At 38.1% G+C, this 18,140-nt stretch overlaps 7 protein-coding genes across 9 annotated transcripts; 4 read left to right on the top strand and 3 right to left on the bottom strand.

The window, feature by feature from the left end:
• LOC109131357 lies at window positions 395-823 on the top strand. The gene has a single exon (XM_019242244.1). It carries the CDS (start codon window positions 510-512, stop codon window positions 729-731), a length of 222 nt encoding a protein of 73 aa, XP_019097789.1. The 5' UTR covers window positions 395-509; the 3' UTR covers window positions 732-823.
• Window positions 1,077-2,729, top strand: LOC104769201 (NADPH-dependent 1-acyldihydroxyacetone phosphate reductase-like). 2 transcript variants are annotated; one of them, XM_010493354.2, is made up of 4 exons: window positions 1,077-1,218; window positions 1,297-1,688; window positions 1,846-2,005; window positions 2,153-2,729. In XM_010493354.2, the coding sequence occupies exons 2-4, from the start codon at window positions 1,346-1,348 to the stop codon at window positions 2,493-2,495; spliced, it is 846 nt and encodes a 281-aa protein (XP_010491656.1). In that variant the 5' UTR covers window positions 1,077-1,218; window positions 1,297-1,345; the 3' UTR covers window positions 2,496-2,729. The 2 variants fall into 2 exon arrangements, with proteins under 2 accessions (XP_010491656.1, XP_010491655.1); XM_010493353.2 differs by lacking the exon at window positions 1,077-1,218 and having other exon boundaries at window positions 1,226-1,688.
• Window positions 3,906-5,280, top strand: LOC104769203 (NADPH-dependent 1-acyldihydroxyacetone phosphate reductase). The gene is made up of 3 exons (XM_010493357.2): window positions 3,906-4,388; window positions 4,487-4,646; window positions 4,825-5,280. Exons 1-3 carry the CDS (start codon window positions 4,043-4,045, stop codon window positions 5,162-5,164), a joined length of 846 nt encoding a protein of 281 aa, XP_010491659.1. The 5' UTR covers window positions 3,906-4,042; the 3' UTR covers window positions 5,165-5,280.
• On the bottom strand, window positions 5,272-8,027 carry LOC104769202 (regulation of nuclear pre-mRNA domain-containing protein 1A). 2 transcript variants are annotated; one of them, XM_010493356.2, is made up of 8 exons: window positions 7,795-8,027; window positions 7,599-7,695; window positions 7,225-7,472; window positions 6,764-6,919; window positions 6,503-6,662; window positions 6,256-6,401; window positions 6,149-6,184; window positions 5,481-6,059 (listed from the first exon to the last, which is right to left on the bottom strand). In XM_010493356.2, exons 2-8 carry the CDS (start codon window positions 7,672-7,674, stop codon window positions 5,481-5,483), a joined length of 1,401 nt encoding a protein of 466 aa, XP_010491658.1. In that variant the 5' UTR covers window positions 7,675-7,695; window positions 7,795-8,027. The 2 variants fall into 2 exon arrangements, with proteins under 2 accessions (XP_010491657.1, XP_010491658.1); XM_010493355.2 differs by having other exon boundaries at window positions 5,272-6,059; window positions 7,599-8,027.
• Window positions 8,151-10,090, bottom strand: LOC104769204 (ribosome biogenesis protein TSR3 homolog). Its single transcript, XM_010493358.2, has 10 exons — window positions 9,888-10,090; window positions 9,779-9,807; window positions 9,643-9,692; window positions 9,465-9,530; window positions 9,334-9,374; window positions 9,099-9,235; window positions 8,917-9,007; window positions 8,746-8,817; window positions 8,514-8,632; window positions 8,151-8,428 (listed from the first exon to the last, which is right to left on the bottom strand). The coding sequence occupies exons 1-10, from the start codon at window positions 9,962-9,964 to the stop codon at window positions 8,295-8,297; spliced, it is 816 nt and encodes a 271-aa protein (XP_010491660.1). The 5' UTR covers window positions 9,965-10,090; the 3' UTR covers window positions 8,151-8,294.
• LOC104769205 (aspartic proteinase-like protein 1) lies at window positions 10,341-13,159 on the top strand. The gene is made up of 9 exons (XM_010493359.2): window positions 10,341-10,837; window positions 11,117-11,255; window positions 11,398-11,651; window positions 11,737-11,964; window positions 12,048-12,248; window positions 12,354-12,447; window positions 12,533-12,596; window positions 12,688-12,759; window positions 12,848-13,159. The coding sequence occupies exons 1-9, from the start codon at window positions 10,548-10,550 to the stop codon at window positions 13,084-13,086; spliced, it is 1,581 nt and encodes a 526-aa protein (XP_010491661.1). The 5' UTR covers window positions 10,341-10,547; the 3' UTR covers window positions 13,087-13,159.
• Window positions 13,283-15,908, bottom strand: LOC104769207 (inactive TPR repeat-containing thioredoxin TTL3-like). The gene is made up of 4 exons (XM_010493360.2): window positions 14,550-15,908; window positions 14,105-14,473; window positions 13,694-14,027; window positions 13,283-13,591 (listed from the first exon to the last, which is right to left on the bottom strand). Exons 1-4 carry the CDS (start codon window positions 15,488-15,490, stop codon window positions 13,460-13,462), a joined length of 1,776 nt encoding a protein of 591 aa, XP_010491662.1. The 5' UTR covers window positions 15,491-15,908; the 3' UTR covers window positions 13,283-13,459.

The raw sequence follows: 18,140 nt of genomic DNA on the forward strand, positions 1-18,140 counted from the left end.
AGTAAACTACACATTATGAGGGAAAAAAAGAAGGCACAATGACAATACGAATGTGCACAAAATGTCGGTTCACCGGCCATTGGTATAGGAAAACCGTGTGCCATCTTCAATCAAACACTTTCGTTTCTTTGGAGATGAGAAAATGATATTATCCATATTACTTATGTTGAATTAAATTTTATTAGAATACATACGTTTCTTGGTAAGCTAAAAACATGAAGTATATAATACAAACGATACAAGATAACATTACAGTAGTATACACATAAATCGGTGCACATGGTAAACCGACATATCCAAATTTCTCTAGAAAACACCAAAACCAATAGAAACAATTATGATTAACATCACAATGTGACAAAAGATTTTTCCTTATATAATTAAAAAAAAAAAGATGGAACGATCCTTATCCGAAACAGCAAGTTAAAGCAACAATATAAATAGCTTTCTATGTTTGTGTTCTTTCTTGGCACATAAGAACTCAAGAGAAAGATTGAGGGATTGTAACAATGGCTGACATAGCAATATTGGTGGTGGAGGAATACGAGAGGAAGATGAAGCTAATGGCAAAGAAAGCATCGATTTCTGCGGAGGTTGGGCTGTGTAATAATTTCCCGGCGAAGATGACGTCCTTTGGAGTTGAGGAGGACATGATCAAGAGTTTAAAGAGGAAGTTTGAAGCTAAATCTCAGTTTGCTCTTGCTGTTTCTAATGGTTTCTTCTCTGCTTAACTATGTTTCTCTCTGCTTTTTACTGGGAGATATGACATTAATCGCTCTGTAAAATTTAGTACATTTTTAATCAAATCTTTTTTTTTTTTTTTTTCTGGTTGTCAATGTTTAGAAGAGATAACTAATCTTATATAAAATCAGATGAGTATTTTTGAAAAATATTATGTAGAATTAAAAACACAATTCCATTCAATCAAAGTGTTAAAAAGAGATTGAATTAAAAACATTGGTTCCACAGAAGGGGACTAAACATTGCGTCAGCAAAAAGATAGGTCTCACAAAAGGGGCTACACATAGTGTCAGCAAGAGATAGGTCTTGATTTTTTAATAGACGATCTAACACCACATTATAGATAAGAAACTTCAACTTGTGTGGAAGAAAGAATCATTTACTCTCGTCAGAGAAGAAGGTTTATCCTATGTAGAAAACGACACGACGTCGTCGTAATTCACAAATTTAGAAACTTGTGCCTTTCGGACATAAATAGTAAGTACCTAAATGTAGAAACTCTGTCTTATTATACACTCTGAGAGAAACTCAAGTTTGTTGATAAACATTGAATAGAAACATTCCATTGTTGATCAATCTGAGAACTTGGAGAAGGCTTCTAAAAATGGAGAGCGGCGACGAGAGTAGGCCGGTGGTTCTGATAACGGGATGTGCTCAGGGAGGGATTGGTCACGCGCTGGCCCGTGAATTCACTGAGAAAGGATGTCGAGTGGTGGCTACGAGTCTATTACTGAGCACGATGATGGATCTGGAGCAAGATTCGAGGTTTGTCGTCAAGGAGCTTGATGTTCAATCTGAACAGAACGTTAATAAGGTTGTCTCGGAGGTTATTGATAAGTTTGGAAGGATCGACGTTCTTGTTAATAACGCCGGTGTCCAATGCGTCGGACCTCTGGCTGAGATTCCATTTGTGGCCATGGAGAACACCTTCAACACTAATGTTTATGGTAAAACAAGAATTGGATTTTTAATGTCAAGTTCTCTCATTTATAGACTAATTGGAGCTTCAATAGTTCATATTATTGGATCATGTGTGTGTTGGCTTTTGGCTTGGTACAGTGTGTTAGTATGTTTTGAAGAAGTGAATTTATCCAATGTATGTAGGTACAATGAGGATGATACAAGCCGTTGTACCTCACATGGTGTCTAAGAAAAAGGGCAAGATTGTGAATGTTGGAAGTGTCACTGTTTTGGCACCAGGTCCATGGGCTGGGGTCTATACAGCTACCAAAGCTGCTATTCATGCTCTTACTGATACCTTCAGGTTTCCTTGCTTTTTGCGTTTTCCCATCATCTTCCTCTATCGCATACTCAATCCTGTTTGTGCTAAAGGACTAGAATCTCATGTTGGGTTACGTGTGGATGGTTTTGTTTTGTGAATTGTTTGTAATGGTTCTTGATTTAACGTTAGGTTGGAGCTTAGGCCCTTTGGGATTGATGTCGTCAACGTTGTCCCGGGAGGAATACGAACAAACATAGCAAACACAGCTGTAGCGAACTTGAACAAAATGCCTGAGCTGAAACTATACAAGCCTTACGAAGAAGCTATAATAGAAAGGGCGTTTATATCACAGAGGATGAAGCCAATTCCTGCAGAAACATTCGCCAAAGACATTGTAGCGGCAGTGCTGAAGAAGAACCCACCCGCTTGGTTCTCTTCAGGCAGGCACTCAACCCTCATGGCAATCATGTACTATATGCCGCTTTGGCTTAAAGATTTTATCCAGAACCAGGTTTTTATGAAGAAGAAGTGATATAATCAGATTCAGGTTGGGGTTTAAGACAGAATGTAAACATGCAAAACGAATGTAAGAGATTGTTCAAACTGTTTACTGAATCTTATTATGTCCCCAATCCCCATGTTAGTCTTAAACAGGTGAGAATGATTACATTATTGTTGTAACAACTTGTGGTACAAATTAATAACTGCAAGAGAGACAACCAGAGGAACAATAGTTCTACTTTGATTCGACCCAACAAATGTATCATTGAAATCACATTAAATTTATAAGCATGTGGCCGGTTAGCATTAATCAATCTTGAAGTTAACAGTGCATGATAATATATCACAAATTGGTTTGTTGTTTAAGAAAACGACGTGGAAGAGATAACAAATCGTTTTGCACCATTTAATTTCTTTTGAAATGTGATGTGAAAAAGTTTGGTTGGTCAGTTGGACCACTTTGGACATCAAACATTAATTACAAGCCTGAAAAACTTAGTACACACAACACACTTACGTGACCAGTTCAAAATGTGATGTGAGTTTCAGAAACTTTGGTTGTGACTTGTGGCTCGTGAGCAGTTGGAGGAGTACTTTGGGGTCTAAACCTTAAAAATTGTATTGAATTTTGAAGTCTACTAATGCTGATATAAAAAGAAGCTTGAGGAAAAATAAAAAAGACTCTGTAATACTGTAGAGACACAAACCTACACGTCATCCCTACTTCAGTTTGGTTAGTTCCTCCACGTCATCGGCTTTGTCTCTCAATCTGAAAAAAAAAAAAAAGAAAAAGAAAATGGAGAGTGGTGNTGATATAATCAGATTCAGGTTGGGGTTTAAGACAGAATGTAAACATGCAAAACGAATGTAAGAGATTGTTCAAACTGTTTACTGAATCTTATTATGTCCCCAATCCCCATGTTAGTCTTAAACAGGTGAGAATGATTACATTATTGTTGTAACAACTTGTGGTACAAATTAATAACTGCAAGAGAGACAACCAGAGGAACAATAGTTCTACTTTGATTCGACCCAACAAATGTATCATTGAAATCACATTAAATTTATAAGCATGTGGCCGGTTAGCATTAATCAATCTTGAAGTTAACAGTGCATGATAATATATCACAAATTGGTTTGTTGTTTAAGAAAACGACGTGGAAGAGATAACAAATCGTTTTGCACCATTTAATTTCTTTTGAAATGTGATGTGAAAAAGTTTGGTTGGTCAGTTGGACCACTTTGGACATCAAACATTAATTACAAGCCTGAAAAACTTAGTACACACAACACACTTACGTGACCAGTTCAAAATGTGATGTGAGTTTCAGAAACTTTGGTTGTGACTTGTGGCTCGTGAGCAGTTGGAGGAGTACTTTGGGGTCTAAACCTTAAAAATTGTATTGAATTTTGAAGTCTACTAATGCTGATATAAAAAGAAGCTTGAGGAAAAATAAAAAAGACTCTGTAATACTGTAGAGACACAAACCTACACGTCATCCCTACTTCAGTTTGGTTAGTTCCTCCACGTCATCGGCTTTGTCTCTCAATCTGAAAAAAAAAAAAAAGAAAAAGAAAATGGAGAGTGGTGGCGACGAGAGTACGCCGGTGGTTCTGATAACGGGATGTTCTCAGGGAGGGATTGGTCATGCGCTAGCGCGTGAGTTTAGTAAGAAGGGATGTCAAGTGGTGGCGACGAGTCGATCACGGAGCTCGATGACGGATCTGGAGCAAGACTCGAGGTTACTCGTGAAGGAGCTTGATGTTCAGTCGGAACAGAACGTGAGTAAGGTTTTGTCGGAGGTTATTGATAAGTTCGGAAGGATTGACGTTCTTGTTAATAACGCCGGTGTTCAATGCGTCGGACCTTTGGCGGAGATTCCAATTTCCGCTATGGAGGACACCTTCAACACCAATGTCTTTGGTATGTAAAAGGAAAAAGATTCGATTTTTATTTAATTTCATAATTTTATGAGAATGTTTATTGAAGAAAGTGTGAGCTTTTTTTATTACCCAATGAAGGTTCCATGAGGATGACTCAAGCTGTTGTACCTCACATGGTGTCTAAAAGAAAGGGAAAAATTGTGAATGTTGGAAGTATCACTGTTATGGCACCAGGTCCATGGGCTGGGGTCTATTCAGCTACCAAAGCTGCTATTCATGCTCTCACTGATACCCTCAGGTTTGCGTTTTTTCCATCTGCTTCTTTGAAGGACTAGAATCTATGTGAGTATCATTTCTAGAGGACTAGAATCTCATGTTGGGTTTGGTGGATGATGCTTGTGTTCGTGACAAGTGTAGTTGTTGATCAAATTATCTAGTAGCGGATGGTTTTGTAATGGTTCCTGCTTTAACATCAGGTTGGAGCTTGGGCCCTTTGGGATTGATGTCATCAACGTTGTCCCAGGAGGAATACGTACAAACATAGCAAACTCAGCTGTTGCAGCCTTCAACAAAATGCCTGAGCTGAAACTATACAAGCCTTATGAAGAAGCTATCAGAGAAAGGGCGTTTGCATCACAGAGGATGAAGCCTACTCCTGCAGAAACATTTGCCAGAGACACCGTAGCAGCAGTGCTGAAGAAGAATCCACCCGCTTGGTTCTCTTCAGGCAGGTACTCAACTCTCATGGCAATCATGTACCATATGCCCCTTTGGTTCAAAGATTTTCTCCAGAAGCAGGTTTTAATGAAGAAGTGATTATCAGAATTCGGGTTTACCACAATGTAACATGAAAACGAATGTAAAACAATGTTCAAACTGTTAACTGAATCTTTATGTCCCCATGTTTTGAGCAAGTTCGGTTCTAAAGGTAACAGGAGTGAATTATTACATTATGTTGTAACAACTTGTGTGGTACAAATAACTGCAAGAGGGAAAGGTGAGGATTCTACAACCAGAGGAACAATAGTTCTACTTTGATTCGACCCAACAAATGTATCATTGAAACCACATTTTAGCAGATGAAAAGGGTCAGAACTATCTAAAAGCTATAAACTAAACATCACTTCTAATTTTAAGAATGGTGTGGAGCTCCGTAATACATGATCCCCGGTGGCTGGAAAGTAGGACCTTGTTGAGGTTGCTGAGCTGAGTTTGACTGAGGAATTTGAGGCTGTTGATTACCCATCAAATGTGGTGGTGGAGGAGGAGGCGGAAGTCCAGGTGGCATTAATGGAATGTTACCAAAGGTGTAAGGGTTGTTCATTACCGGCGGTTTGAGGAATTGTGGTGGTGCTGGATTAGGTATTCCATGGTACTGACCTTGCGTGGTGGGTGTCAGGTTCTGGGAGTTGTTGTAAGTAGGGAACGAAGCATTAGTGTCTGAAACCGGAACTGTGCTCTCTGATTTTGATAGACCAGAAGTCTTTGTTGCTTCAGCTGCGAATGAAGATAGAACAGATTGCATGATCATATGTGATGAGGTTGATGCTGTGAGCATCGCAGCAATAGATGCAGGCGTCATTTTTGATGATTTTGAGTTGTCATTTGTCTCGGTTGCGCTTGGGGCAGCGGTTGTTGGTTTTGATGTATAATCCTCATCATTAAGCCGTTTCTGCATGTTTTGGGTTTCCTCTGTTTGTTCTTGTGCTACCTAATAAAAACAAAATTGTTCCATTAGCTTATTAGCTCAGGGTATGTCACAAGCAAGGTTAAAGATGCAGTGGGGATTCAAACACGTACCTGAATCTGAGCTTTAAGATTGTCCAGTTCGGATTCCTGACACAAGTAAGCAAAAGAATGAGAGATAGATCACCAAAATAATGAATATTGCAAGTGCAGATTGGTACCTGTTCGCGTAGTGCATCCTTAAGCTGGTTCACAAGTGAAGTTCTACTTCCTTGAACAGATTTAAGTTTCTCCATACATTGTCTCAAAAGGTATTCTTCTTCTTCCAATTCTTTTGCCAATGATTTTCTCTTTGGGTTGTCTTTTGCTGGATAGGCACAAGTTGATAAACAAGAATTACATTAGACATCAATAATTAGTAAAAGAGTTTGTGTGTGTAATCAATAATTAGTAAAAGAGTTTTTTTACCAGTAGAGCAGGCTTCTTCAACATCTTTCTCCATCTTCCTGATTCGTTTAACAGCAGACTTGCATTTATTCATCTCAGCTTCTTCGTTTGAGTTTTCAGCAACAACCAAATGATATGCTGATGCTATCTTCTCAGCCACACCTCCACTTGAAGATAATTTCTGATTCCAAAGGCAAAAAAAATCCCAAAAGAGAACTATTATGACATTTGAATCAAATCAATAGAGGAGAAAAAGTGAGCTTTTTTGTTTTAGTATTTTACCGTTCTTGATGACTTTGAATCCCGTTTTGAAGATTTGGATCCGCGGGAACGCTTTTTGCTCACTTCAAGTGGCAGAGGAACATCTTCTCCAAACATTACATCTTTAAGACTCTTTGAACGGGATCCAAACACTCTTCTTTCTTCCCATATCGTAACCTAACAAATCATGTAAACCAAATATCTCAATTAGCAACTAAACTTCTTTATTCATGTTCACAAAACTCAACAGTGTCTCTCTGCATAGCATCACATCTCAAGAACCTTGCATAAATCATCATCCCTAACATCAAACATGTGATAGAGGACCAACCAGACATCCCTAATATCTTAACCTTAATAAGCAAAACATGTTCTTTCTTTCAAACACAATTGCACGACATATAAAGTAACTAACCCATTTGCAGAGAGCAAGAATCAAACGACAATAACAAAAAGCTCCAATGAAAGGATTTGTAGCTTACCAAACGTGAAACAACGCCTTTGCCATAATCATCTCCATGAGCAACAATGTCTTTGACAGCCTTAGGAAGAACTTTCCAGAACTCTTGCACAAACTCATTACCCTGACGCTTACTGTTCTGAAGAATATCATTAGCCAAATACATAAGAGGGACTTTCTGAGCCATCTCTGTATTGTGAAACTGTTTCTCCCATGTCGTTACTATCAATTCAGCTTTACTCCGATTGAATATACACCAATGCGACAGAGCTTAATTCCAAAAGAGTCAAGAAACCAAACATACAAAAAAGGAGCAAAATTTACGAGATCTAAGTTCAGAGGCTAAACCTTATATATGCAAATTTAACTAAAGCTAAAGTGATTAAAAGAGGATACTTTCGATAGCCTGTTGAGTGCTATTGAGCTTAGCGAGCTTATCAATCAGGATCTGTTCACTGAACACACTACTCATCCCACCAAAACTCACAAAACCCTAAAAAAAACAGAGATTTTGGAGAAGGGAGAAGAAGAAGCTTGAATCCCCCACAAAGTGGTTTACGAATTTGAGGGAGAAGCAGCTGGATTTGCTTACAGTCGGTGAGCTGGGTGACACAAGAATGCGGCGGAGCTGAATAAATCTTGCGGCGGAGGGTAAACGGAGAAAGAACCCTAGAAGGCGGAAGCAGATACGCGTAGTAAGACCAAAACGACGACGTTTGACGCCGAAATCGATCCCTAGAGATAGGGATGGGGGAGCTAAAGTCGCAGAGAAGAGAGGAAAGTTTTGTCTTTTTTTTTTTTTTTTCGGCGTTTCAGACTAAAGATGGGCTTTTTCACTTTCTTGTTCTCCCCTGTTTTGTTCCACTTCAATTAATTTTTCATTTTTTTTCTTTAACCTAAAAAAAGAATTAATCTTTACATGGAAAAAAAAAACAAAAATTTTAAATCTTTAAGACTGTGGAGTAGATATTTTTATTATTAACTAAAAGATAAAGAAAAAGAAACTACATGGTATTTAACAACAACATTGCTTTCAAGTGTAAGCCAAAGATGGAAACTTTTTTTTTTTTATAGATCAAATTCCAATGGCTATCACTCGCTGTTGTCATCTTCTTCCTCACTGTCTTCCAATTTGATATGGTTCATGTTCCTCTCTAGAGGAGGGAGACCATCTTCATCATCATCCTCTGATTCATCACCAGATTCACCATCATCTTTCTTAACATCTACCCAACAAACAATAAATAATCAGAAGCAAAAGATTTATGTGGTGGTAATGACAGATAGATTTAACAAAAGTATGTGACCTACGTTCTTTGGGCGCGGGTGGTGGTTGTTTTGGGATCTGAGTTTGCTGAGTAAGCCAAGAATTTTGAACTGAGATGATCTCAGCGCTGTTCTGGCATTTTGAGTACTCCTTTAGAATATCCCTGTGATATATATAGGGAGACCTCGTTAAGAAAACAGATACTCAAATTGTTGTGTTCACGGATCAAAAAGCAAAATGATGTGAAGGTGTGTTGAGTTTCTTCAGTTAAGTTACTTGTTGAGAGATAAAAAGGCATGACCCCATTTGAATTTCCCTAGCAAAAGTTCTGCAGTTTCCTCCTCCCCACTGATTTGGAAAACAAATGGAGCAAGATATATTAGAAAACCGGATAATGTATGACCAATCAATGAGATGGGTTTCAGGAGAAGAAGTTAATGGACTCACCATAGTATTAAAGCTGCAGATAAAGCCTCAACACAAGATAGCTCACATGGTCTTCCATAATTTACTGGATTAGCTGCTACTAACCATGGTACTACAATCATAAAGAAAGAATACATTTTAACTAGAGATCGGCCTAAAGTCCCCAATATATATAGCAAAGGTGATTGATGTTAACTTCTTACAAAGACGAGGAGCAGTACAACGCAGCTTTGCAAACGGAACATCAGTTAGACGCGCCCAAGAACAATCAACTACAGCTAATCCTTTCCTTTTGATCAGATCATAGTCTTCCCTTGAAACACATTGTCTACCAACTGGACTGCCAATATCATCAGACACAGATTGTAGACGATTAAGAATGTGTCATTATTGCAAAATGACCCTAATAAGATACCGTAATAACAAGTAGGGAGATACCTTAAAACAACTCCTCCAAAGCCTGTGTTAACCCGTAATTCCTAACAACATCAACCGAAGCAGGATTTTCAGATGAAGCACTTAGAAAGAAGAGAAGACAACTATAAACTTTACAAGCTCATGATACTTACTTTTAACAAGTTAAATCTAGCAAGCTTACGACCTGTGCATCTCTTTGCATCACATTGACCAAAATCCTAACACAACACAAAAACGCAATAACTACATCAATGAGTAGTGAAACAATCTGTTCTTGGAATGGATTTGGATTATAGAATCTGTTTTAAACATAAAGGAAACTATGCATACCCACATTGCCAACTGAACTTTTGGAACTGCTGGTGCTTCATCCTCAGGCTCTACGAAAAAGGCACCAAGTAAGAGCATTACTTACTGGTATATTCAACCAACCAACCACCAACAACAAAAATAATAACTTTAGTACCTTGATCAAGCGGAAGTGACTCATCTTCCCTGCAAAATTTTCAAAACGAAATCTTTAACACTCACCAAACAGAGAGAAACCCTCGATTCACAAAGATAAGATATTTTACCTCCCAAGATCAGTCCGACTGGTTTGGCCACGACTCGAATTGCCTCCTTTAGATCGATTGTGTTTCCCGTAACCCATTTGTTACCGGCGATATTTCCGACAAACGCAGATGTGATTTTTTTGATCGGCTTTAGGGTTTTATATGTAAATTAGGGTTTTCTTAAAAGCCAGCCGACGACAATAATATCTCCGGACCGATGTAAAATAATGGTTTACAGTAAACCAAACCGAAAACGAATGATTGATTACAGTATTACACGTGTAGTTAAGCACACCGCTTAGGGCAATTACGTCATTTTGGGTGTTAATATTGTTTGATTAAGACAGAACCGTAAACTCAAACCGGACAAATGATTGAGCACACACGTGTAAAGTATATCGCTAGGGGTATTTACGTCATTTACTAGCACACTTTCTTCCCGTTAAGCTTCTTCTTCTTCTTTCTTCTCTCTCTTTCTCTTTCTCACTCTCTCACAGTCAGCCATTACTCTCCCTCCGACCAACATTCACACTCTCTCTCGGATAAATATCTCTCTTTTATTGATTAAAAACTTCGATTAAAACCCTAATTTTGCTAGATTGTTCGCTTGCTCGGTGTTCAAGATACTGTAACAGTGCTAGGTCTTGTTCCTGTTTCAGCAAAACCCTAGCTCCAAAAAAAATGGCGTCACGATCTGGTTCAACTTTTTTACTCTTATGTGTACTCGTTCTAGCTACGGAGCAGACTCTAGCCTCTGTCTTCTCCTCGAGGCTGATCCATCGCTTCTCCGACGAAGCTAGAGCGTCGATTAAGATTCCGAGATCGTTTCCGGAGAAGCGGAGCTTGGAGTACTATCAGTTGCTTGCGAGAAGTGATTTCAGAAGACAGAGAATGAATCTTGGTGCTAAGTCTCAGCCCCTTGTTCCATCTGAAGGAAGCAAAACCATTTCTTCGGGAAATGACTTTGGATGGTACATTAAGTTCCTCTTTTTTATTTTGAAGTTTCTAAATTTTGTACCTTTAGATCAAAAGAAGTTACCTTTTAATTGTTTTTGTTTAGGGGAATTGTTTATTAGTCCTGTGTTTTGACTAACTCACTCTGCGCGATATGAAATTACTAACAGTCTTTTCCTTTGGGTTTACTTGTTTTTTGGATATATATATTGATGTGTCAAAAGAAGTTATGAACTCAGTAGATTAGTAGTGATCTGTTGCCTGATATGAATTTTGTGTGTGATTGTTTTACTCAGGCTACACTATACATGGATCGACATAGGGACGCCGAGTGTATCGTTTCTTGTGGCTTTAGATACTGGAAGTGATCTACTTTGGATTCCTTGCAACTGTGTGCAATGCGCTCCTTTAACAGCCACTTATTATAGCAGCCTGGTATGTGATATAAAATGATAAAGCTTGTTGGTTATATATGTAGTTAAGAGTTCGATAGTGAGAATGATGAACGGTTTAGCGCTTATTTCCAATTGATTGATTGGCAGATGCTTCCTCGTGTTTGGGGGCACCTATTCTGCAGGCTACTAAAGATCTGAACGAGTATAATCCATCAACTTCAAGTACCAGCAAAGTCTTCTTGTGCAGCCATAAGCTTTGTGATTCTGCTCCAGATTGTGAGAGCCCAAAGGAGCAATGCCCTTATACTGTTAACTATCTTAGTGGAAACACCTCCACCTCGGGATTACTTGTTGAAGACATCTTGCATCTTACATATAATACTAACAATAGATTGACGAACGCTTCCTCCTCTGTCAAGGCTCAAGTTGTTCTAGGGTGTGTTTTACTTTTACCATTGTATATGCGAATGTTTGTTTGTGTTTTAGAGTTTAGTATTGATAAGTGTGTCTTCATATTGCAGATGTGGTAAAAAGCAAAGTGGGGATTACTTGACTGGGGTTGCTCCTGATGGTTTGATGGGTTTAGGACTTGGAGATATCTCGGTTCCAAGTTTTCTTTCTAAAGCAGGAATCATGCGAAACTCGTTCTCCTTGTGCTTTGATGAGGAAGATTCAGGGAGAATTTACTTTGGTGATATGGGACCATCAGTGCAACAATCAACACAATTCCTTCCTGTCGACAATAAATAGTAACGAACGTTCTCTATACTTCAGATTATTATCCATTTTAAGATATCTTTTAGTAATTAGCACCTTGTGTTTTTGTTTACAGTATTGTGGGTGTGGAGACTTGTTGTGTTGGCAACTCGTGTCTGAAGCAGACGAGCTTCAGAACTTATATTGACAGTGGACAATCGTTTACTTATCTACCGGAAGAAATATACAGAAAAGTTGCGGTTGAGATGGACAGACATATAAATGCTACGATGAAGAGCTTTGAAGATGTTTCATGGGAGTATTGCTATGAATCTAGGTACTCTCATATGCTATACAAAACAAATACATAGAGAAAGAAGCTCCTTGGTCTTCATAAATATGCTTTTCTCCTAATGTTCTCTTGGATTTTCCTTGGTGATAGTGTTGAGCCAAAAGTACCAGCGATCAAACTCAGGTTTTCGCACAATAACACATTCGTGATTCACAAACCTTTGTTTGTATTCCAACAAAGTCAGGTTCGACCTATATACACATTTTATGGTTTATGCTAAAAAAGGCGAGATTTAGAATTTGATGTTCATCATCATGTACCATTTTCAGGGGCTTGTTCAATTTTGCTTGCCTATTAGTTCTAGTGGAGAAGAAGGCATAAGAAGCATAGGACGTATGTACTAGCCTTATTAATCATCTCTCTTTCTTACTTACATTCTTAGACCAATGTCTCCATCAATTAGACTTGCCTTTTTCTTTTGCAGAGAACTACATGAGAGGTAATCGAATGGTTTTCGATAGAGAGAACATGAAGCTAGGCTGGTCAGCCTCCAAATGTAAGATTCTGTTTTAAATAGAGCTTTAGTACTAAGACTCTTGTAAGATCCAAAAGTAAATCAAAATTGACACCTGTGTGTTTTGCAGGTCAAGAAAATGAGATAGAGCCGCCTCAAGTTTCACCGGGAAGCACTTCAGCGCCATATCCATTGCCAACAGAGGAGCAGCAAAGCAGAAGCCATGCGGTTTCACCAGCCATTGCAGGTAAAACTCCATCCAAAACACCATCATCATCATCACCATCAAGATCATCATGTAGCTTCTCTTCTATGATGAGATTATTCAACTCTCTTCTTCTGCTACATGGGGTTGTTTCTTATATGTAGAGATCAAAGATTGTCTTATCAAAAACAAAACTATTCTGCCTTGCATATATATAAGAAGTTGATCTTATAAGTCTTGCATCAGTCTTCAAGGAAATCAGAATAAATTGGCAAATGCATATAGTGCAAAAGTTTCATCTAGCAATAATGTTAGTAAAAGTTTGGATTTTTGTTCTAAATTATTTAATTACCGTCTGTGTTCGGTTTTCAAATGATTAATAGACTTCTTAAAGGATATACAATTGAATCATTGGAATAAAAAGATTCACAATTTTTACCAAAAAAGTTTGAAAAAAAAGAGAAGTAAGAACACCACGGCGGTTGTTTTCTAAATCCGTAACTTCCCGTTCGGTCTCGAGGCGGTTGGTTTCAACTTTCAAGAGTCATGGCCACGGCGTTTCACGAGCTGCTTCTGAGCCTCAGATAATCCTCTGGTCACTTCCTCATCTTCTGGTGTCTCTTTTCTCAATATCTCATAATCTCCTAGCGCCGCTTCCCAATTCCCAAGCTGCAACCACGTAGAAAGACATATTAACTTAAAATGTAACCTCTGTTTCATACTATATTCACGATTTTGCCACCTGCTATGCAAATAATTTCAAATAACAACCTTAGCGTTACAATCGGCTCTTCTGAGTCGAGCCTTGGTGTAGCCAGGACGGAGGGTGAGTGCTGCCGTGGAGTCCTCAATGGCTCGATCGAATTGGCCCATCTTAGATAGACAAGCTGCTCGGTTACATAGCAAGACTGAGTTTCTTGAGTCGTGGTCTAATCCTTCGCCATAAGCCGCACAAGCTTCTTGAAATCGTCCAGCTTTAAAGAATTCATTCCCTCTTGATCGCGCTTTTGTAACCGCCTGAGCGCGCCGGAGAACCATACTCACTTCCCTGTTGTTACCGTCCAGCTTCCCCGCTCGTTGAATCGCCTCAACCGCTTCTCCGAATCTGTTTGAACAACCAGGTTTAGGTCAAGATACCATCTACAGCTGTAAGCTTCGTATGGACTCAAAAAGAGAACAAACCTGCCGGAAGCCATGTGAACTTGTGCCCAAACGACCAAGAAACCAGCGTAACCGATCGGTCCGTAATACTTTGTGCTCATTTCCCCATCGAAAACAGGACATCTTGACAAAACATTGTCGGCCTCTTGATGTCTGTAAGTCTTCAAAAAGGCCTCTGCTTGTAATGCATATACTTGAGGAGCAGCATCGGCGCCTGTAGCTATGGTGTTTTCTGTTTCTTTGATCAAAGTGTTCCAATCTCTCACTCTTTTCGCCTCTGTACATTTGTTGAGATGTGTTTGAACCATTTTAGCCTTTGATAAGTCTTCTTGGTCAGCTTCTGGACCCGCATGCTTGAAATGATATATTGACTTCTCAACCTCTCCTAACCTGTTGGTTACACTTTTCAGAAAAAATGATGATATATAGTACTTTGAGTCACGATGTAAGGTTTTGATGAGATTACCTGAGGTACAAGTTACCCAACCGATGGTGTGCTCTATGGTAATGAGGCTCTATTCTTATTGCTTCTTTACATTCAAATATCGCCTCAAGAATTCTCCCCAATGCCGTTAAAGCCGCACTCTTGTTGCTACGATACGAAGCCTTTTTTGGATCGATGGCTATTGCAGCGTCATACAAAGCTAACGCCTCTACGAAATTCCCGTTCTTGTAATCTTCATTACCCATTATCTTTAACGTTTCCGGATCCATTCGTGTCGAAATCGCTCTACACAAAGATCCTGACTGATCTTGATTATTTGAAGCCGGTACTGGTGCAACCGATGTTCTTTTTTCCTCTTCCATCGTCTTCCTCGCCTCATACCCTCCACCAGTATTATTACCGTATCTATTGTTCTGGATAGTAGTTTGATTCCCACCGGATGCTCCAGGCTGTTTCAAGTTCCCAAGATTGCCAAACAACATCACATTGCTTGAAGAAGCTCTAACCATAGAGCTTTTATTCCCTTTTGCTTTCTGATTGTCGATGATCATGCTCTCTAGCTCACCTGATAAGCCAATGGCTTCCCTCGGAATCTTCCTCGTTTGTTGTTGTTGTTGGACTGGTCCTTGGTTATTACTTGGTTGGCTATTCCCATTGCTGCCTAATTGATGGTTACTAGGGTATGGATTCGATGTGGGTTTTGGTTTCTGTACTTGGTTCTGGACTGGCTCAGGTAAAACTTTATTTTCTTGAACCTTCCTCGGGTTATATTCTGTGCATGGAGATTTGGTGAACTGAATGTTAGCGGTGGTAGCGGTGGCGGTGGAGGCATTGCTGCTACTCATTGTGCTTCTATGGCTACCATTGTCCGGGGGACATTTCTTGGACCACAAGCCACGTCTACCAAACACAAATCCCAAAAACCTACAACGCGTCCTTTTCTCCCCTGGATGATCCGCCATCCTTCCCGCCACTAGATAAAACCGGAACCCGGCCAAGGAACAGCCAATCCAACCCCGAGAAAGGGTAATATATAAAGCTATATAAATATAACGAAACAGAGCTTAATGGTTGGTTTTTAAAGAAGAGGAGACCATTGTTAACAGGGGAGATGGGATGGAGGTAGCTTCATTTGTTCCGTGTCCTCTTCTTGAATCAACGATTTGATACAAAATGTCATTATAATCAAACGTCAGGTTAACAGGAAACGTAAAAAGGATCTACTAATAGAGGTTAAATTAACGTAAAGAAAAAGAAAGAAGAACGAGTACAAGAACTAGAATGATTTATTTTTCTCTTCTCAAATCGATATCAAATTCTCTCGATAGACCTTGTGTGTGGGTTTGTCTTCTGTTCTATTCTGTCAATTCAAGTTTTTTTTTTTTTCTTCTAGTTGTTTGTTCTTTTTTTTGTTTCTATGGCTATATTGCCTGTTGACCTGGTATCATAAGAGAAACAGAAAATGAACCTCAGATTTGTTAAGTCAATATTTAGAAAGAAAATTAGAGACTTGTCGGAACAAAAAAAAACGTCCGAGTTTTTCTCGACCTGATTCTATTTTTGGTTGATTTTTTTTTATGAGGTTCACGTTGGGTTTTTATTTCTATGTAGTAGTAAATTAAGGTGTTTACGACGACGTATGTAGCTTGCTCATAAAATCCAAAATAAACGTTGGCTTACCAAATCAAAATTCTAAGGAGATACATATGGATTTTCTTAATTAGCCATTCGAATTCAGAGTTCAGTTCTTACAATGCTAACACACTGACTCTGACTGACCCTCCCTTTCGTGATCTGTAAAACTGGTATACGTATCCGGTAGATTATATTAAAATTCAAAATTTGATAGTGAATAAACAAATGATTATTAGGTACTAATCACCTCGAAACCCTAAATTAATAACATAATAGAGCAATAAACAATTCTTAAAACGAGTGGTTAATTGGCAAATTACGTTAACCCTTAAGAACCCAACGGAAGAAAACAAAAACGTAATATTAAAAAAACAATGTGATCGATCGATTCAATTAGTCGAGAAGCAGAACTTGTGGGCTTGGTGGACACACGTACAAAGAATTTAGGGGGTGTATTGAAACTATGATTTTAAAGAATTCTATGGGATTTAGAAAATTTGGAATTTTGATAGATTTTAGGGAAGTTGATATGATTTATGGTGAAATTCTTTCAAATCCCAGCTAAAACCTTGAGATTTGGATTTCTGTATTTTTAACTAAATAAATTCTCTCAAATTTTCCAGAATCCCTAAAACTTATTAAAATCCAAATCGACAAACTGTTTTGAATAACCGTGGATTTTAAAATAGATTTTTAAATCATCAGTTCAATAACTGTGGATTTCATGAGATTTTTTAAAATTAATGATTGAATAACATATGATTTGTAAATTTTGCACAAATCATTTAAAATGTTAAGTTGAATACACCCCTTTATTATATATGTATTAATATTTGTACCTTTACTTTGTTTGCATGCTCGTAGTCGCTTTTAGGTTCAATAAAGAAAAGATCTGCCGACTTACTACTCTAGAGTAGAGAGTAGAGAGTAGAAAAAGGGTTTACCCGTTTATGTTTCCATTAAGGACACGTACTGAAGTAGACCTTGGCTCGAAGCATGACAAGAGTCAGACGAGTCATATATCACCTATAGTTTAAGTAGTGACACGTTGTTAGTCATTTTGATCTCCTCAGGGTCCTGTTTGGTTCATTGGCCGGCGAAGTATAGCTTGACACTCCTATAAGACCTCCGAATATAAACTAATAATTCATTGTTGTAATGATATGTATATATCCCATTCATATTATGTGGGGTTTAGAGGAAAAAAGATTCTTATCATGTATACATATCTATCAAATCTTGCCGACCACAACAAACAACAGTACAACACAACATTAACTTCTCTTTTTTCTCAAATAGTTAAAATTTGCTGTCTGAATTTAGAAAAGCATGTATGATTTTAGGAAGTCATAAAATTTGACAAGAAGCTAATATTCTAATTAGGTGTGTGTCAACTAGTAAATACTAAATACTAAGGGGGGTTTATTGGATCCTTGATTTTAATGGATTTAGAAATCCAAGTTAAATCATGTGTTATTCAATCATTCATTTTAAAATCTTTATTAAAATTCTGTGTTATTGGATCTATGAATTCTAAATCCTAATTCAAATCACCCCTTATTCATTATTAAAGATTTGAGTATGGATTTGATTTCATATCGGATTTGGATGGATTTGAAAATATGTTTTACTTATAAATATAGAGAATGGAATCCTTGGTCTCCACCTAGTTATTTGGGTGGATTTGGAAAAAAAATTACAATACGTAATAATAATAAAAGCTACGAACAAAACAGTGTTCATGCACGAACATTCTTAAAGATTGTTCTTAAAAACACAGCAAAACAAAGAATGACATGATAATAATAAAAAGCATAACAGTACGTAACATGATAATCATGATAAATATCGGACATGATAAATATCGGACATGTAAATTATTATGAAGCACCTAATAATTATAGTAGAAGACAAAAATCATGAAGCACCTAATAAAAATAATTCAACTTATAAAGAGAAAGCAGAAAGGGTGATCGC

Source organism: Camelina sativa, chromosome 20 (assembly GCF_000633955.1).
Source record: "Camelina sativa cultivar DH55 chromosome 20, Cs, whole genome shotgun sequence".
NCBI lineage: Eukaryota > Viridiplantae > Streptophyta > Magnoliopsida > Brassicales > Brassicaceae > Camelina > Camelina sativa.

What these genes read in the sequence shown, in the direction of transcription:
- LOC109131357 (XM_019242244.1), top strand. Translation starts at nt 510, where the DNA reads ATGGCTGACATAGCAATATTGGTGGTGGAGGAATACGAGAGGAAGATG.
- LOC104769202 (XM_010493355.2), bottom strand. Translation starts at nt 7,674, where the DNA reads ATGAGTAGTGTGTTCAGTGAACAGATCCTGATTGATAAGCTCGCTAAG. An exon ending in AAGGCGTTGTTTCACGTTTG is followed by an intron (nt 6,920 to 7,224) that starts GTAAGCTACAAA and finishes ATGATTTGTTAG; the next exon opens with GTTACGATATGGGAAGAAAG. An exon ending in ATTCAAAGTCATCAAGAACG is followed by an intron (nt 6,663 to 6,763) that starts GTAAAATACTAA and finishes CTTTGGAATCAG; the next exon opens with AAATTATCTTCAAGTGGAGG.
- LOC104769204 (XM_010493358.2), bottom strand. Translation starts at nt 9,964, where the DNA reads ATGGGTTACGGGAAACACAATCGATCTAAAGGAGGCAATTCGAGTCGT. An exon ending in TTTGGAGGAGTTGTTTTAAG is followed by an intron (nt 9,236 to 9,333) that starts GTATCTCCCTAC and finishes TGATATTGGCAG; the next exon opens with TCCAGTTGGTAGACAATGTG. An exon ending in TCTGCAGCTTTAATACTATG is followed by an intron (nt 8,818 to 8,916) that starts GTGAGTCCATTA and finishes TTTCCAAATCAG; the next exon opens with TGGGGAGGAGGAAACTGCAG.
- LOC104769201 (XM_010493354.2), top strand. Translation starts at nt 1,346, where the DNA reads ATGGAGAGCGGCGACGAGAGTAGGCCGGTGGTTCTGATAACGGGATGT. An exon ending in CTTCAACACTAATGTTTATG is followed by an intron (nt 1,689 to 1,845) that starts GTAAAACAAGAA and finishes CAATGTATGTAG; the next exon opens with GTACAATGAGGATGATACAA. An exon ending in GCTCTTACTGATACCTTCAG is followed by an intron (nt 2,006 to 2,152) that starts GTTTCCTTGCTT and finishes ATTTAACGTTAG; the next exon opens with GTTGGAGCTTAGGCCCTTTG.
- LOC104769205 (XM_010493359.2), top strand. Translation starts at nt 10,548, where the DNA reads ATGGCGTCACGATCTGGTTCAACTTTTTTACTCTTATGTGTACTCGTT. An exon ending in CCACTTATTATAGCAGCCTG is followed by an intron (nt 11,256 to 11,397) that starts GTATGTGATATA and finishes CCTATTCTGCAG; the next exon opens with GCTACTAAAGATCTGAACGA. An exon ending in AGGCTGGTCAGCCTCCAAAT is followed by an intron (nt 12,760 to 12,847) that starts GTAAGATTCTGT and finishes TGTGTTTTGCAG; the next exon opens with GTCAAGAAAATGAGATAGAG.
- LOC104769207 (XM_010493360.2), bottom strand. Translation starts at nt 15,490, where the DNA reads ATGGCGGATCATCCAGGGGAGAAAAGGACGCGTTGTAGGTTTTTGGGA. An exon ending in GTTCACATGGCTTCCGGCAG is followed by an intron (nt 14,028 to 14,104) that starts GTTTGTTCTCTT and finishes TTGTTCAAACAG; the next exon opens with ATTCGGAGAAGCGGTTGAGG. An exon ending in GAGCCGATTGTAACGCTAAG is followed by an intron (nt 13,592 to 13,693) that starts GTTGTTATTTGA and finishes ACGTGGTTGCAG; the next exon opens with CTTGGGAATTGGGAAGCGGC.
- LOC104769203 (XM_010493357.2), top strand. Translation starts at nt 4,043, where the DNA reads ATGGAGAGTGGTGGCGACGAGAGTACGCCGGTGGTTCTGATAACGGGA. An exon ending in CTTCAACACCAATGTCTTTG is followed by an intron (nt 4,389 to 4,486) that starts GTATGTAAAAGG and finishes TACCCAATGAAG; the next exon opens with GTTCCATGAGGATGACTCAA. An exon ending in GCTCTCACTGATACCCTCAG is followed by an intron (nt 4,647 to 4,824) that starts GTTTGCGTTTTT and finishes CTTTAACATCAG; the next exon opens with GTTGGAGCTTGGGCCCTTTG.